General features: G+C 44.6%; 1 protein-coding gene across 7 annotated transcripts in view; it reads right to left on the bottom strand.

The window, feature by feature from the left end:
• Positions 1-12245, bottom strand: part of nectin1b (nectin cell adhesion molecule 1b) — a 137763-nt gene extending 125518 nt beyond the window's left edge. For all 7 annotated transcript variants that reach the window (XM_078105024.1, XM_078104950.1, XM_078105032.1 and 4 more), the window contains exon 1: positions 11184-12245. In XM_078105024.1, the coding sequence (XP_077961150.1) occupies positions 11184-11235 (52 nt within the window). In that variant the 5' untranslated portion in view covers positions 11236-12245. The remainder of the gene's footprint in view (positions 1-11183) is intronic.
• Positions 12246-15185: the final 2940 nt, after the last annotated feature.

Here is a 15185-nt window from a genome sequence, read left to right as displayed (position 1 = left end):
GGAGGAGGCGTACACCTTCCTACCCTCCTCCAGTATAACGTCTTGTCTGCCGTGACATACTGACAGAAAGGTCAGACGAACGCCCACCAAAGCTTTAGTATTCTCAAGCAGCATGTAGCCTGTCGCCCATGGGTGGCCTACGGCGCTTTTTTAAAAGATAAAATACAATATCTGATATTTCTCAAGAAATGCAATACAGATTTTGAACTTCTTAGTTCTTCTCGGCACTATTTGACCCCCAATAATTACTGGAGCAAACTGCTGATGAGGTTGACATAGGTGAGGCGAAAAACAAACTTCCAGAATGTTTTTGGCAAATATTTTGTGAAGCAGTTTCTAGCAAAAAGAAATATCATAATTACATTGAACCCGTTCAACTGACGAGAAAAACAACAGTATAAAAATGACACCTGCTGTAGTCCGATAAATAAAATAGAACTAGAGAAATCTTTCAATTAATTCAACTTAATCCCTATTTGGATAATTCATCATCAAGAAGAATTATCAAACATTCTTTGTTACCCAAACGTTTCTTATATTGTATAGCTCATAAGACATAAACACAACGACGCATAATAAAGATAGAGGAAACTAATTTTAGTCATAGCTCTAGAGTAGAATAAGCTGAGATTTAAATGATAACAGTTTTCATGAGTTTAACAGAATCCGGTGTCTTAGCTCTGAACTTGAAATTGGAAATGGTTGAAAAAAAGACAGCAGCCGCATTGGATCCCAACTCCGCCGGATTACTAATGAGGTATTGACCTATAAATGGCACCTCAGAAATGACAGCTACCAATATTGACCTTTAAAAGAGGAGTAAATACAAAGAGTGTCTCCCAAAGCACCGCATCGAGCCAGAGGTCAATAGCAAGACTCCATTTAAGCCATTTAAGTAAAAAGACGTTCTCCTGGAACAAAATGCCACGTTTAGCTTTTTGGCTAAATGATCCTTCGGAAGCGTTTTGGAATATCTCAACAAGTCAGGTTTGACGCCAGCTCAGTCGACAGTCTGTGGAGTCAAGAGGCAACCTAGCCGGGCAGACGACACCCCACGAAAAACGCCTGGGTGTTAATTGGAAACACAGCGCAACTGCTTCCTCACTGAGGCATGTCATTGGAAAGGAAATAAGGACGAGCGGCAAAATTTACAGAGACGCTCTTGAGTGAAGAGGAGCACAGCTCAATGTTATCGAAGCGCCGCTAAGTACACATCCGACAGAAGCGGCACGGCAATCTCAACACTGACAAAAAGCCCAATATCTGTTATTCCCATTTCATTTTTTCACCTGTGAAATTAAAATACTACAACGGTAGATAGAAAGAAAAGTTTCACACAAAGTTGTTCATGGGACATTTTTGCTTGCTGTTGGTGTCAGATTGAATCCATGTGATTGTTATTATTTTCATGTCCTAGGCCAAATTGAGGGATTAAAATGAGCTATGCTCCTCAGTTTTAGGAGAGCCTCTCTGACCCAATTGAATCCATACACCTTGTCACACTTTTTTTCCAATGACTTTTGCCATTAAATATGAGAGGGTTTGTCTTTGTGTACTTCAGATGACTCATAACATAACGCTGGTCCTCTGACTGTCCAACACCCGATCGCCATCCCTGACCTCTATTTCCCTGTTGGTCAGTCCGCAGCAAATCCGTAAAGCCTCCCAGCATCGCCATGACGACGGGCCTCATTCGAGCAGATGGCCTCAGTGTGCTGCGCGGCAATTAAAGAGGAAGCGGGGAAAGGAAAGTGGGTCAGGATCAGAGTGGGGGGAGCGGGGTGGAGCGGGGGGGGGGGGCACGGCCTGACAACGCGAAGCCGCCTCTGCCTTGGGCCCGGCGCACGTCCGCAACCTAAGCGCCCTGCGGCCGCATGCACGGGCCCTCATGCTCATGACTCCCTGATAAACAAACACCGAGCCCCAATCCGGTCCTGAGGCTTCCGCGCCGAGAGCTTAAGAGGAGCGATGTCAGGGCGACGGGGGACCTGCTCTCAGTTCCCACGCGCCCAATAACCCCCAAAAAGGTGAGAAGTCAGGAAAACTTCCACCATAATTCCAGGGAGCAAAATCCCAACTAAACTCCATAGAATTAACCTTCTAAATCCCAAACCCTCTGATTCCCATACCCCTACATAAAGAATCAGTCACATGGTTATTTGGATCGAATCCACTAGATCGCCGCTCCCAGCAGGAATCGCTTCTTCTTTTTTCCAGCTTCACCAAAATTCCCCGGCAGACATGAAACACACCCGTGGTGGCATGCAGCAAATATAATCAGTTTCATCCCCAAACTAATTCCATTGCTTATTGAGCAGTCTACTGTAACATGGGGCATTGTTTCAACCTATTTCACTTTACCTCTTGTTTCAAAAGATCTGATTGAGCCCATAGATCTTTAATTTTGCTCATTCAGCAGACAATTAGGATCTTTAGCACATTAAAGATTTTAAATGAATTTACTGTTTTACGATTAATAACGGGTATAGAGTTATGCAACATAGAACAAGTCTGTTTGAAGATATCTTTAATGGAGACTATTTGGTTGCTGTTGCTGTGGGGGGGGTCATCTGGCTTCCCGCAAGGTAAAACAATAAAAGCTTAATGAACTGGGAAACATCTAATGAACCTCTTATTTTCTTCCAGCAAACAGCCACATTGTGAAATAGAACTTTAGCAAAGAAGACCATTTCAAGGCAACCTAGAACCGCCATTGGCACGTAGTCACATTCAGCAGCAGCAAGACCCTCTGCAAACTTGCATCCCCCACAGGCTCTACATGCAAACGTCCCCCTCTCCCCCCCTTCCTCTTTACATCTAGGCTGTTATTTTAGGCCCTTGCAAATGATGTTCTGCGACTTAGCAAATGAAGGAATGCAGGTACACTCCTCAAACCTGTGCATTGGGAACCGTGGCGCCCTAAGAGGCACAGGCCTGCCGGCCTGAAGACTGGAAATACGTTAAAGGTATTCTTTCCTCTTTACCATCTATTTCTATTTCCACAATGCTGAGGCTGGTACACAGTACAAAGCAATTGCAACTCCTCCGTCTCCAAATAAAAGGTTTGCCACTCGCGCCCTTGTTGTGAACTGAACATAAGGCTGAAGCACGAGACGAAATTCAACTTGGATACATCAATAAAGGCAGGAAGCTGCACTGTTCGCTCTGGCTGCGTGAGGCTACCAGCCATGTGGGCGTGAGTTCAGTGAGTGGGAGTTCTTGTGGCCACTTACATCTGCATAACTTATCATCATATAAACGTTGTAGCTCATATGTTTGACATGTGGGCGGCAGAAGAAGGGAGGAGGGCGCCGGGGACTGTTGACCCCGCCAGCCTTCTGTTTCTCTCTGGCCTGACGCGACATTTGGCATCTCCATGGTTCGACTGACAATTACTGTGAACTACAAAATGGCCCCGCGTGATTCCTGACTGGTTCATTCCATTTGCGAAAGCCGCAGCCAAGCAAGATGTGCGTTGCCAGAGTGAAAGCTCCCACGTGGAAACCCCTGGCAAAGTTTGTGAGCTGGAAGAGGCAGGGAGAAGTTAGCAGGAGGTGGAGGAGGAGAGAATTGGGGGTGGGAGAGGTACAGCAGGCATTTTATATATAACCATTCTGCATGAGAAAGGACTACATTCAGGGGGAACCGGGTAAAGGAACAGACACAAAGTAAATGCCCTCAAGTCGAGATCAAATATGGCCTTGATCGTTCCATGACCTTAAGAAAGCTTTTTGCTTTCGAAACTTCACCATACCTGAAGCCCATTTAGGTCTCCATGAGCTGCTACCATATCAACTGAAACTGGTCAACATATTAAAAATAAATGAAGTGCGTTAAATTACAGTTTTTAATCATAGTTGAAACTTGTGTTTTATAATTTGAGGTTATTGCGTATGAAAAATTCCCTTGACTCTTCAAGATCCACTATACTCGTCATAATTCATGGCCACTAAAGTTAAAGTAAAATTTTTCATACATATATTAACTTCAACTTCATCTAATTTGATGCCAAATACGTGATTATGTGATTTGTTCATGTAAAAAAAGAAACACAACTTGTCCACAGATAATGAAGTGTTCTGAAATATAATGCATTTTCCCCAGTGTTCTTTTTTATACTTACCGTAAATGTGTTACTGCATTTAGATGAGTCAATACAGTTTGCCACAGCACCGCCGTGCCCAACAGCTTTGTGTTATGCACACAAGTCATTAGTTAAAATAGTTGCAGTACGGTTGCAGACTCAAGATAAAAGAGATAAACACAATGTCTTTTCCTGGTCGGAGGTTTTTTCACTCGCGTACCTTTTTGTTTTACACATACTGACTAATTGCCACATATATTTGGAATGTTTGAAATGTGGTAAAAGAAAGACAACATACAGGAAGGAGTAGGGAGCCATTTGGCACACATGACAAATAATGCTACATTGGAGTCAAATTCAGCCAGGCTTGAAACTACAGAATCAATAGCAGACTACATTAGTTGCTTTGGAATAGACCCCACTAGTAGAAATGGAAGGATCAATGCCAAACTGCGGGGCAGGCCAATGTCCTGTGTTTATCTCCATCTTTTTTTTTTTTTTGCAAAGCTTCAACCAAACAAAAGGGCGAAAATGGAAGAATTTCCACCACCCTTGTAAGGTTGGACCCCGATCTCAGTTCATGACGAGGACTGTGTGTCGGCTGTGGCCAAGGGTCGGGCCACAGGAAAAAATAGCTGGAACACTCTCAGAAATGTCCACACAGAAGAGCTTGAAATGCCTCAGAGTCGAGCAATTATCTTCGTAGTGGATCACAGCGGGGAGAGGTGCGACCGAGAACGGGGAGAGATGTGACGGCGCCGAGCTGACCCGTTTATCAGTCATATTCTGCTCGTCAGTCTGCACAGGACGGGGCTACTAAGGAGCTTTGCACCAAGCCGCAGCACCCGGGCGGCTTAGCTCCATGTCAGGGAGAATAAATAAATCACCCCCCCACCCACCCACACACACCCAACCCCCTACCTTAAAATAACAACACCAGCCCCCAAAGCCCCCTACGCCCACACTCCCGTTTACAACCACGCTGTTGCTTTGAAGCGCGGCCGGCTCCCGGGGAGGTATCAGCGCGGAATATTAAGTGAGCGAACACCATCACTCATTAAAAAAGGAAACATTTCATGAAAACAAATCCCCTTTTGTATCAAGCGCTAACCCAAATTGACTCTGTCCTCAAAGGAAGAACGGGCAGACAGGAGAGGAAGAGGGAAAGAGAAGATGAGATGGAGGAGGGAGGGTGGCGGCTTGGTTTGTCAGATGTAAGAGAAAAATGTGAATTTTTGGCAGGAGATCAGTTCGGAGTCTCGTTCAATAATGGCCAAAATTTCTGTTCAACTTTTGATTTCACACGTTTCCACGTCAAAAGATTGGAAGCCCCACTACATCTAAAAAAGGAAGATGTCTTTATGAGAATGTGCTCAGCAAGCTGATATTCCGCTCCGGCTTCAGACCCGGAGGGTATTTATCAGTGGACGCCATGTGCAGTGGGTGAGCTGGAAGGCTTGTCATGGGATTGACAGATGTGGTTCTTGAAGGCAACGCCGGATGTTTTCCGTTCAGATGTTGGAGGGCAGTTTTCTTGTGGAAATACTCACTCGTGTCTCATAAATTGACCCTTCTGAGGTCACACATTTGGAAAACTGTTGGTATTTATCAGCGGAACTTGTTTTGGCAAGATGGAAAAGCCACTTTAATAAGCAGCCGGTTGTCAAAAACAGCTTTTTCCAATAGTCAGGAAGGCAGGAAGGAAGACGCTGTGGGGGATATTACAAAAACTGTTTCTATACTTAACTGCCGAGACCAACCTCGGATTGAGATTGAATATTTAATTGGAGGCCCTTACTGGCTGAACACCGGGGCTCGCTGATGTATCGGTCTAGCGCAGGATGACCACCGCTCACCACCGCTTGTCAAAAGACAGCACAAGTCAGCATAAATTTTAACGTGAGTCCAACAGCAAGGGTTCTTTTCTTCCTTTCCAACCAGCACACAAAGAATAGGATGTGAAATGCAGAAGTTTGTACCGAAATGATCAAGCTGCCAGTTTCAATTCCACCTGAAAGTTACTTCGAGTGAATATGGTGACAGAAAAGAGGACCCGATGGTTTTGCATCAACATCCAGCTGTATTGTATCTCTAAACGGTACACCGCATCTTTAGACTCAGCAGGTTGTTTGCCGACCGGTTATGGGGGGCTCCTTTGCTCCCAAATGGAGGCCTATCAGCCCAGCTGCCTGCAGTAAATTGACTTGTTCAGGCAGTGGGGGCGGGAGCTGCACCAATCAGATCTTCTTTATTGTAAAGACATGCAGCTGAAGACTAGGAATTATCCACTTCCTCGTTCCCAGATCAGCTCGTGACTAAATGCCCCAGTCGTTACCCAGACACAAAGCCTGGTATTCCCATGAGATTTATTGCTTTGAAACCAGTGAAGCAGAAAATACATTATGACTGCATAAAAAAATGATGAAAAGAAATGATGCATTAAGCGGTGGGGTTCCCTTCTCACAGCGGTTTGGAATACAAAACACGGATGCAGTTCCTCTAAAGAGGTAAATACGATTGGTATGTGTAACAATTGAAGTGACTGATTAGAGCTGGTAAGTATAGTAAAAGAGCTCTGATGGGTAAGCAGTGCAAAGAAACTCTACAAGCGTATTGGGAAGCTGAAAGCCAGTCGGAGGAAAAAAAACAGATTGTGAGAATCCCTACAACATGTGAGATTATTTACTTTTTTCCTTCGGAGAAGATTTAAATCGACTCGGGGAACCACAATAAGCTCGTCCTTAGATGCTAGAAACACATAAACTGCAAGGAAAATATAGAACAAGAGTAGTCAGTCGATGCCATTCACATTCCCGACAGCTGGGCATTTAAACACTGAACAAGGATCTGATAAATAGAAAGAAAACGTCGTCGACAGATTAATGCCAAATCAGAAAAGCTCGGGGCGAGATTTGATCCCCTTTATTGATTTTCTCCTTCCTTGCTTTGCTGACGAGTTGAAACAGAGACACGTAAAGGATTTAAAGGAGAGAATTGCAGATGCAGCTTCCTGATAAACGTGTTTTCCATCCTGATCCAAGATGGCTGACTGCCGGGTGTGAAGAAAGCCAAAAGGAGGCACGGGACCCAGCAGACGCTGTACACCACAGAACGACCAAATGGAAACACGGAACATTATGTTAAGAAAGAACAAGCTACCTGGTAACATTAGACCGCCGGTGTCTGGGACAAACATTACTTGTGGTTTTTGACTGTTCCTCCTTATGTCCTAAAACAGCTTCACTCAGCAATCAAAAATAATTTGGCTATTACAGAGACGAGCGGTAAACTCGTGCCCACTCGAAGGCCGAGAGGGATTCATTTTACTCGACGGTGTGACCGTAAATCCTGCACGTTAGTCCCTAACAATCGGAGGCACGGACTAAATTTGACATCCATTCATTCTTTAATGTTATTTGTGCAGTCTCCTGTACACAGAAAACACTCCTAACCTTTCCATTATTCAGGTTCAGTGCCTATAGTCATGTTTTATTAATCTATTGTGTGAAATCCAGCCTTCACGTGGAGACCACAGGAGCTGCAAAAGCACATCATGAGCCCGCAACTACGACCTGAGGATTTGACTTTCCGATCGACTGAGCAAAGAAAATAAATGACTTAATGAAGGGCATCTTTGTTTCCAGCATCACAACAGACACCAGAACAAGAAGCTCGACGGGAACATTTCACGCTGCGAGGAGGCAGATGTGCTAAAGAGCTGCACCACAATGAGCTAAATGCTCAAAGGCATGAAGTTCGAGTGGCCCAAGAACCTCCATAGTTTCTACGGCGAACAGCGTAGCTTAATCTCCTGTCAGCTCCCCTCAAGCTAGTCTCCCGGGACTCGGCGCTCTCTCTCTCTCTCTCTCTCTCTCTCTCTCTCTCTCTCTCTCTCTCTCTCTCTCTCTCTCTCTCTCTCTCTCTCTCTCTCTCTCTCTCTCTCTCTCTCTCTCTCTCTCTCTCTCTCTCTCTCTCTCTCTCTCTCTCTCTCTCTCTCTCTCTCTCCATCCATCACCTCAGCGGGGACCAAAGGGAGACTCCCCAAAGGAGCGGGGATCAGAGCAATTTGCATTCGCACTCAAACCATCAAGGCCCCAATAATCCTGTGGTGGCTCTCTCCGTTTCACTGTATCGCACGCTGTCATCTGAAATGAAATGTAAAATGCCGCGACGCGGCCATGGGAGTCTTTTCATCAGAAGAGGGGAAGTAAAAATGCTAATTGCAATGTTTCAACGGCATTCCTTCTGCGAGCCATTAGAAGGAAACATTCAACTGTCTGTTGTTTCGGCGCTCAAAATCAAACATCGGTATGAACACTGCTCATGAATATCCCTGCAGGTATCCTCCGACGCCAACTGATTGATCAATCCAGTTGAAGTGCCTGACAGTTCATTGTACGACAGCTAAAAAGGGCCGTGGAACACAAAATGGCAGAGGCTCTTTCTATCTATCCAGAGTCGGGCCACGGTGCTAGTCCAAAGCACGATTATTCTGGTGTAAATCACAACTACTTACTTCACCATTGCTCGTTGGCCGTGGAAAGATATGAATAGTGGCAACAAAGCTCGGATAAAGAGACAACGTTGTGCACGGGTGACAGACGTGGGCCAATGAGGAGGCGGCGAGGTCCGAGCAAGCAGTGCTGCAAATCTCCCCTTACACCTTTTAAGAAACAACCCGGAGGAGGCCTCGGAGGAAATGCGTTCGGCTGGGACAAGCCAGGGGGGTGCGGCCAGTTCATAGCCTAAAATCAGATCCATAATTGTTTTGATTGTCCGCTTCTCACAGGCGACGGAAGCCAAAAATCGTAATTAAGTTCAAAACTTGAATCATCGCCAAGCCCTACCCCCAAAAATCCAGCAGAACCTCACAGGAGGCGCATGGCGTGACGACCGACAGAATTGAACACCAGCAGAATAATCGTGCTGCCAAGTCATTACAAAGATTATCATTCACAACTACGCATTTTCTCCTCCTGAATACTAACACGTTGAAAGAAGATCCTCGTCCACCATTCAGCGCCTATTTCCCACATGTTTAATCCAACTAAGATGAGGAATTAGAACTGGAAAATCTCTTTATCCCACCGCCGAGGGTGATATCTATATGGACTCGAACAGCACCAGGACCAGGGGGATGCAGCAGAGCCATGAACAACCACCTGGTTGCTAACTCGGCTCACACTCAATTAAGTATCACACTGGAACACTGGAGAGAGACTGCGTGCTAATGCAAGAAAGCAGAAGCAGAGCTGCTATTCACAGATCCATTATTCTCCATGAACCTTTTATTCCATAATCTATTTGGCGAGCAGCAGAATGTTTGCTGTTTATGAATTTGGCACTCTAGTGCTTTCAACGAATGGTTATTATCGTGACATGCACAAAATGGCCTTTGCTGATGGGATGCCTGCAACGGGGTTTGCTGCTACTTGCATTCTCTCACTTGTTTGTGCTTCTTTAATGAGGGAAGAGTCTGGAACACGTTGTATATCAATTAAGCCGTCAAAGACGGTGGGCATTTATGACCGCGGCCTTTAACCCCGGGGTGAAAGACCAAACCCTTGTTTTTGCATTTGAAAAGAAATGGTCCAAACAACTGCTGCAGTAAAATGTGTTTCCAAGCCCTTCCCTCCACGTAGAGAGCACGAATTGTCCCGGCCCTTTGGTTTTGAATAATCTACAGCAATGAGTAATAAAAAAAAAAGAAACAACAGTAAAGTTCTTCGGTCCAACATCTAATTGGGTTTCGGAAAAAAAAAACACCCTCAGCTCGTGCTCAAATAAGACGTTTACCGGGAGGCTTCTTACATGCAATTTTTGAGACATGTTCCGCCCCGTTGATTGAACAGCTTCAAAAGCTTTTCGACCGTGAATCCCAAGGGAACCAGTTAATCCTGATCTTCTCCACAAGCAAAGGGATCATCTCAATGTAAATCAGACAGGGGCTTTTGATCAAAGTATTCAATCGGCCCTAAAAACATGTGACGCCACAAGGAGCCTCGCAGCGAACAAGGTCAACGTCTCGGTGGTTCTGGAGCTCAGAGGAGGTGGAGAGAAAAAAATAGAAAAAAAGACACCACAGATGTTAGATATTGCCCTAGAAAATATTTTCCTGACTCAGAGAATGTGTCAGAGAACCAGGAGAGTATTGCCATTTAAAGCATGATCTTACACTTCTTGACTTCAGTCCACCCTCTTCCATTCCTCCGCTGAAATAAGGGCAAAAGACTAAATTGACCTTCCCAAGACGTAAACAAACAAGTAAACTTTCAACTAAGCCCTAACACCCACCCCTTCTGGATACACACACACTATCAGGCTCAGGCACACGCATAAGGTGTCGTCTCATTGTTGGCTCGTTTTTTCCCCCCATTAAAAGGTTGTCAATGGCACCAGTAACGTTGCTCCTTCCGTTTAGAAGCAAGCACACATATTAGGGGACTGTTTATATAATTAGGCCCACTCGAGGAAGCTTCAGTGTCAGTATGATGAATGTCAAATTATGACTCCATTTATCAAAGCACCAGTGCTTCCTTCAACACATCTCCTTCCACCCGAAACACACACACAATCTCTGATAAAATACATAAAGTATTCAAGAAGATGTAGGATTGTAAATCGAGCACAAATATAATTTGATATAATTTAATGCTGATAAAGAAATGTGGGATTTGCACCAATTGTTTTATTAATTCTCCGCTAACAAACAGGAGCTGATGATAAGCAGGGCACTGGTTTCAATTATCACCCCGGAGCACTTCACAATGAAACGCTGGGGAGAATCTGGCCCACACGGTTTTCTGCACACATTGCCATCTGCCTGCTGCCCGGGTAACTGCGTTATTTTGCAGGGGAGTAAGTATTCTGCAGCAGTTATGATTGGGTTTGTTTCCGAGATAAAAAAAAAAACACTTTCCAATTTTCTTTTACTTAGTTGCACATCTATTACTGCAAAAAAAAGAAAAGAAACGCAGCCTCACATACGGTCATCCATTCATGCGTCAACATAGTCTCCACAGCACGTACACACAGTGAGGAGCAGGGAGGTGATGACAAAATGAGGCGCGTCGTGTCTCCACTGGAGCCTGCTGCTTACCTTGGACGTGCAGCGCTGCGAGCAGTATCCATATCCCCGCACACATCGCCATGGCGCCTCCTCAAACTATCCGGATCTGGTCTGACAACCTGAGAGTGGATGGACGGGAGGATTGTAGGGGGGGGGGGGGGGGGGGGGCGCTCACTCGAGACGACAAAGACCGAGCATGCAACTTCTGCAAAATCCCACTTCGGAAATCCCTCGCTTCTCCCTCGCTGCGCAGTAGGAGACTTTTCGCAAAACTAGAGGGTCTAGAGTTGCGCGTCTCTGTGCCAGAGCATCAATTTCTACGTCGATTCCTTTCGGCTGCCGGAGTTTGCACGAAGTACAACCTGGTTTCCCCCCCCCCCCGAAACAATGAGATCCAAGCGGCTACGGCTTTGCAGTTTATGTAATTGTTTTAATAGTAGTTTTAGAGATACAGCAGGCGATGGGCGAAGGAGAGTTGCGGTTTGTATCAAAGCAGCAGCGCTTCTAGAGGAACCGTTTAGCCGTGGTCGCTCCCTCCATCCACCGCAGCGGCTGCAGGACTCGCTCCCTCCTTCCCAGCGTTGTGGAGCAGAGGAGAAGTGGGCGGGAGGTCCGCGATCGATGCTGCGCTGGGGAAGTTTCCAACACTTGCGGGGTTCCTTCGGGGAGGATGGGGGGAAGGAAGGGGGGAGGGTGTCGCCTCTCTGCACACAGCACCGCAACAGATCACCTGCAAGGCGCCGAGCCTGTCTTAGTTCCTCAACTTTTACGGTTCTCCTGGTCCGCAGCGAACGGCCGGCCGAGGAGATCAGCACACCGGCCCGGCGAAGTTGGTAGAACTCTTGGAAATGAACGGGATGCGTAAACCCCCCTTTTTTTCCCTCCTCTCGGTCGTTTCTCTGTATCTGGCAGAGGGGGAGGTGGGTGAAATACAGTGTTGCCTTGTCGAGCTCTGCGCACCGCCCCGCTGATCCGCCGCCACAGTCTGCTGCTCGATGCCGCTGACGCTTCGACAGAGATCTGGATTGGGTGACGTCGTGCAAACGGGGAGGAGCCTAGATTGTCCTGCATAAAACCAAATACAGCGCCTGGACGACGCACACACACACACACACACGGGTACGAGCTGCAGCCAGGTGGTAGCCACACAGGAAGTTCAGCGACTTTAACACAACTCGTTTGGAGCAGAATGTGATACAAATGTGACAAAGGAACAACAACCCCTTCAGGAAGGTGGAAGAGGAAGAGAAAGGTTGGGGATGTGGGGAAATAACGTGATAATAACGAGTGTGCGAGTCATGCCGGAGTGAAATAAGGAGGATTTTGAAATAAGCTTCCACTCATGTGTCCAACATGGCCACCAAAACCTTTTGAGACTAAAGGTAAACCAAAAGTGACACTGTGGTGACTGAAACAAATGCTGAGGCTGTCTTATTTGTTGCGGAAGCGGCATTAACCCCTATGACAAACTACTTCTACTTCATTATTATTACAGGAATACATTAGTTTGATAAGTGCTAAAGCTAAAATATGGCCCAAGTGGGTTCACAGTGAGGTAATGTTTTGCCAATTTAAAACTAGAAAAGCACAGTGCACTGAACAAATTGCTGTAAATTTACGGTGCTTTTCTAACGGTATCTTACAGTATGTCATAATAACTGTAACATACAGTTAAATTTCCATCCCTTGCTTGTAAATTAACGGCCAATGTCATGAAATTTACGATAATAGCAGACTACCGTAATTCAACTGCATGTTACATATATTTTATGAAGTGGTGGAAATACACATACAAGTGCAATGAATCACAATCCATCTACATCTTTTGTAGGTTAATGTATGGAAGCCCATGTCAGCCACTGAAAAACAGGTGCTGTAAGTCATCATAATGAGATAGTATTTCATGAGATACGATGATGACTTTGACTTACAGGACATTACTATACATGTAGCTGTCACTTTTATCCAAAACACCCATGGTTTCACATAATGGTTTGACATAATTATATGTGGAGTAATTGGGGGTTAGGTGTCTTGCTCAGGGACATTTCAACTTGGCACAGGGAGCAGCCAGGGTTCGATCCGCCAACCTTGCGCTGCACAGCCCACCCTCCCTATCCCATGCGCAGCCTTCGCCATCATTTGTATGGCTGGAATGTAAAGATTAGAAATATTTGTATTATTCAAAGTGTTCATTGCCTAAAAGTCATTTGAGTGTCAATCTTGACCGACTGCTTCTGAACGTGACCCGTCAGACGCGTAGTCTCAGTTCATCTAGACCACCTGCGTAGTTCAACATCGGAGGAGTTTCTCATTGCCTCGTCTCTCCAAGTTATGTTGGTAAGTGTTATTTGCCTAGCATGATTAGCATTCTCTTTCCTTACATCTTGTTGTCTTCCTCATCTTTGTAATTTTAATATTTTAACAATGACAGTGTTTCTAAATATTTTATTTTGGTTTGTTTTACAGAGGCTCTGGATTAAGGACGCCAGCCGTTTGCTGCGGTGAATTGAAAGTGTTCCATAGCGTATTAGTGCAGTTAGTTTACCTTGTTCCTAATAATTTTATGATTCATTTTCTTTTATTATTGTATACATGCAGAATATTTTATGTTTTGTTCTTGGTTACAAATGTCTAACATTTTTGTCTTAAAAGGCATCTAATAAACTCCAACTACTATGACTGAAATGAGTTTGGTTGTCTTTCTTTAATTTGTGGGGAATTAAATGCAAGTATACGGTTATAAGTAAACGGTAACATTCTGGTATTTATAACACAAAAACAGTAATCCTATGGTAATAAACTGTAATCCAATATACGGCAACATACCGTATATTATGGTAGTGCACTGTAAAAACAGTAAATTACTAGCGTCAATTGCCAGCAAATTGCAGTTAATTCACAGTAAAATTGGTTCAAGTTTATGGTAACATACAGTAATCCATTAAACGGTAAGATACTGTATTCTACGGCAGTGTACCATAAAACTAATTTCTGGCATCCGCTGCCCGTATTTTCCCGTTAATTCAGTGTAAAGTTCCAATTTACTGTAATCTATATTACAGTAACATAGTGTAAAAACCATTTACGGTATTATACTGTAAATTAATTGTAAATTCCTGGCGTCCATGCTGCCAGTAAGTTACCGTTAATTTACGGTGACATTTTTTAGAGTGTGGGAAAAGTGGAAACATTTTACTTACATTTTTAGATTTTAAATGTATTCACTTACATGGCAGCTGTTGGATCTGACAAACACTACTGAGCCCCCTTTTTCCTTCCTTCCATTGTTCCTTCTTTCCTTTCTCCTCACCGTCAAGCTAGTCCATCCGGATCCGGTCTGTAAAGGTAATGCTTGGTAATGAACAGTAGGGTGGATGTGATAACACTTCCCTCTTGTGGACAGTGTTCTTCTGATAATAAGAATCAGACATCCATCGTGCTTAATTACGCCGAGTCGATCGTGCAGTTTGGGGGTCCGCAGGCTCGCGCGTAGTCAAATGAAATGCTGAACAACAAGAGAAGTTACCTGGCATGACTAAACAGCAATGAGACAGTCGGGTATTAGAGTCGATATAGCGTTTTGGAAAACAGCAACATAAATCATGCCGGATAAAGTGGAAAAAAGACATGCGTCACGCAGTATCTTTTTCTTTTCGAAGGCTACGCAGTTAATTAACATGCCTACAGTCCTGTTAGACGCAATGGAAAACAGACTAGTGCGTACTGGGAGAATACAGATAAACTCTGTAACACTTGACATTTTGTCTTGTTAAATGCAAAGCTGCCAAGGGAATACAAAAGGGCTGCCGCTCGAAATTCTGGATGCTTTCTCCAAGGTAGTGGTCTTAGCTAAATTGAATCATTTCAACTGTATATATTGCAGCTGAAATTAATTACTATCTATTGGCAAGGCCCGCACAGAGAGAGGGAATCCACGAGTATCCTGCAAGATAGCAGGGTAATTTCCAGGGTTGAGTAAAATGTACTGTATGAATTAACAATGTCAATTTTACACCATATTTTACCATT

Source organism: Gasterosteus aculeatus, chromosome 1 (assembly GCF_964276395.1).
Source record: "Gasterosteus aculeatus chromosome 1, fGasAcu3.hap1.1, whole genome shotgun sequence".
Classification (NCBI taxonomy): domain Eukaryota; kingdom Metazoa; phylum Chordata; class Actinopteri; order Perciformes; family Gasterosteidae; genus Gasterosteus; species Gasterosteus aculeatus.
The sequence above is the reverse complement of the archived record's forward strand: the minus strand, read 5'-3'. Positions and strand labels throughout refer to the sequence as shown.